Source organism: Perkinsus marinus (assembly GCF_000006405.1).
Source record: "Perkinsus marinus ATCC 50983 genomic scaffold scf_1104296950842, whole genome shotgun sequence".
NCBI lineage: Eukaryota > Perkinsozoa > Perkinsida > Perkinsidae > Perkinsus > Perkinsus marinus.
In genome coordinates, this window is record NW_003209493.1 from 1 (window position 1) to 953 (window position 953).

Genomic DNA, 953 nt, shown 5'->3' on the forward strand with positions numbered 1-953 from the left:
ACAAAGCTTCATTAACTAAATCGGCTACACAATCGGACTGAGAGTAGCCTCGGAATCGGTCGTCTCCACAGTAGTAGCAACAACCTCATCGGTCACAGCAGCTGTGCTGACCGGTAGAGGGGACGTGGGAGTAGTAGGCTCAACAGGAGCGTCGATCGTAGTAGTGACAGCCGCAGTCTCAGTAGCGACCGGGTTGGTGGCATCAGAATCATCCTTGTCTCTACTGGGAGCTTCCCCGGCTGCCGTCGTGATGGTGACCCCGTCGGTCACAGGGGCTGCAGTAGTAGCAACAACCTCATCGGTCACAGCAGCTGTGCTGGCTGGTTGAGGGGTCGTGATAGTAGTAGGCTCAACAGGAGCATCGATCGTAGTGGCAGTCGCAGTCTCAGTAGCGACCGGGGTGGTAGCATCAGAATCATCCTTGTCTCTTCCCGGAGCTTCCCCAGCTGCCGTGGTGATAGTCACCTCGCCAGTCACAGGAGCCGCAGTAGTGACAGCAACCTCATCGGTCACAGCAGCTGTGCTGACCGGTAGAGGGGACGTGGGAGTAGTAGGCTCAACAGGAGCATCGATCGTAGTAGTGACAGCCGCAGTCTCGGTAGCGACCGGGTTGGTGGCATCAGAATCATCCTTGTCTCTACTGGGAGCTTCCCCGGCTGCCGTCGTGATGGTGACCTCGTCAGTCACAGGGGCTGCAGTAGTAGCAACAACCTCATCGGTCACAGCAGCTGTGCTGGCTGGTTGAGGGGTCGTGATAGTAGTAGTGGGCTCAACAGGAGCATCGATCGTAGTGGCAGTCGCAGTCTCAGTAGCGACCGGGGTGGTAGCATCAGAATCATCCTTGTCTCTACCGGGAGCTTCCCCAGCTGCCGTGGTGATGGTGACCTCGCCAGTCACAGGAGCTGCAGTAGTATCAACAATCTCATCGGTCACAGCAGCTGTGCTGACCGGAA

At 57.2% G+C, this 953-nt stretch overlaps 1 protein-coding gene across 1 annotated transcript; it reads right to left on the reverse strand.

Annotated features, from left to right (window-relative positions):
- Window positions 1-24: 24 nt before the first annotated feature.
- Window positions 25-847, reverse strand: Pmar_PMAR025278 (merozoite surface protein 2, putative; the record flags this gene model as incomplete). Its single annotated transcript, XM_002777885.1, has 1 exon — window positions 25-847. A coding segment is annotated over one exon (823 nt), but the record flags the coding sequence as incomplete, so codon positions are not given.
- Between the last annotated feature and the right edge of the window lie 106 nt (window positions 848-953).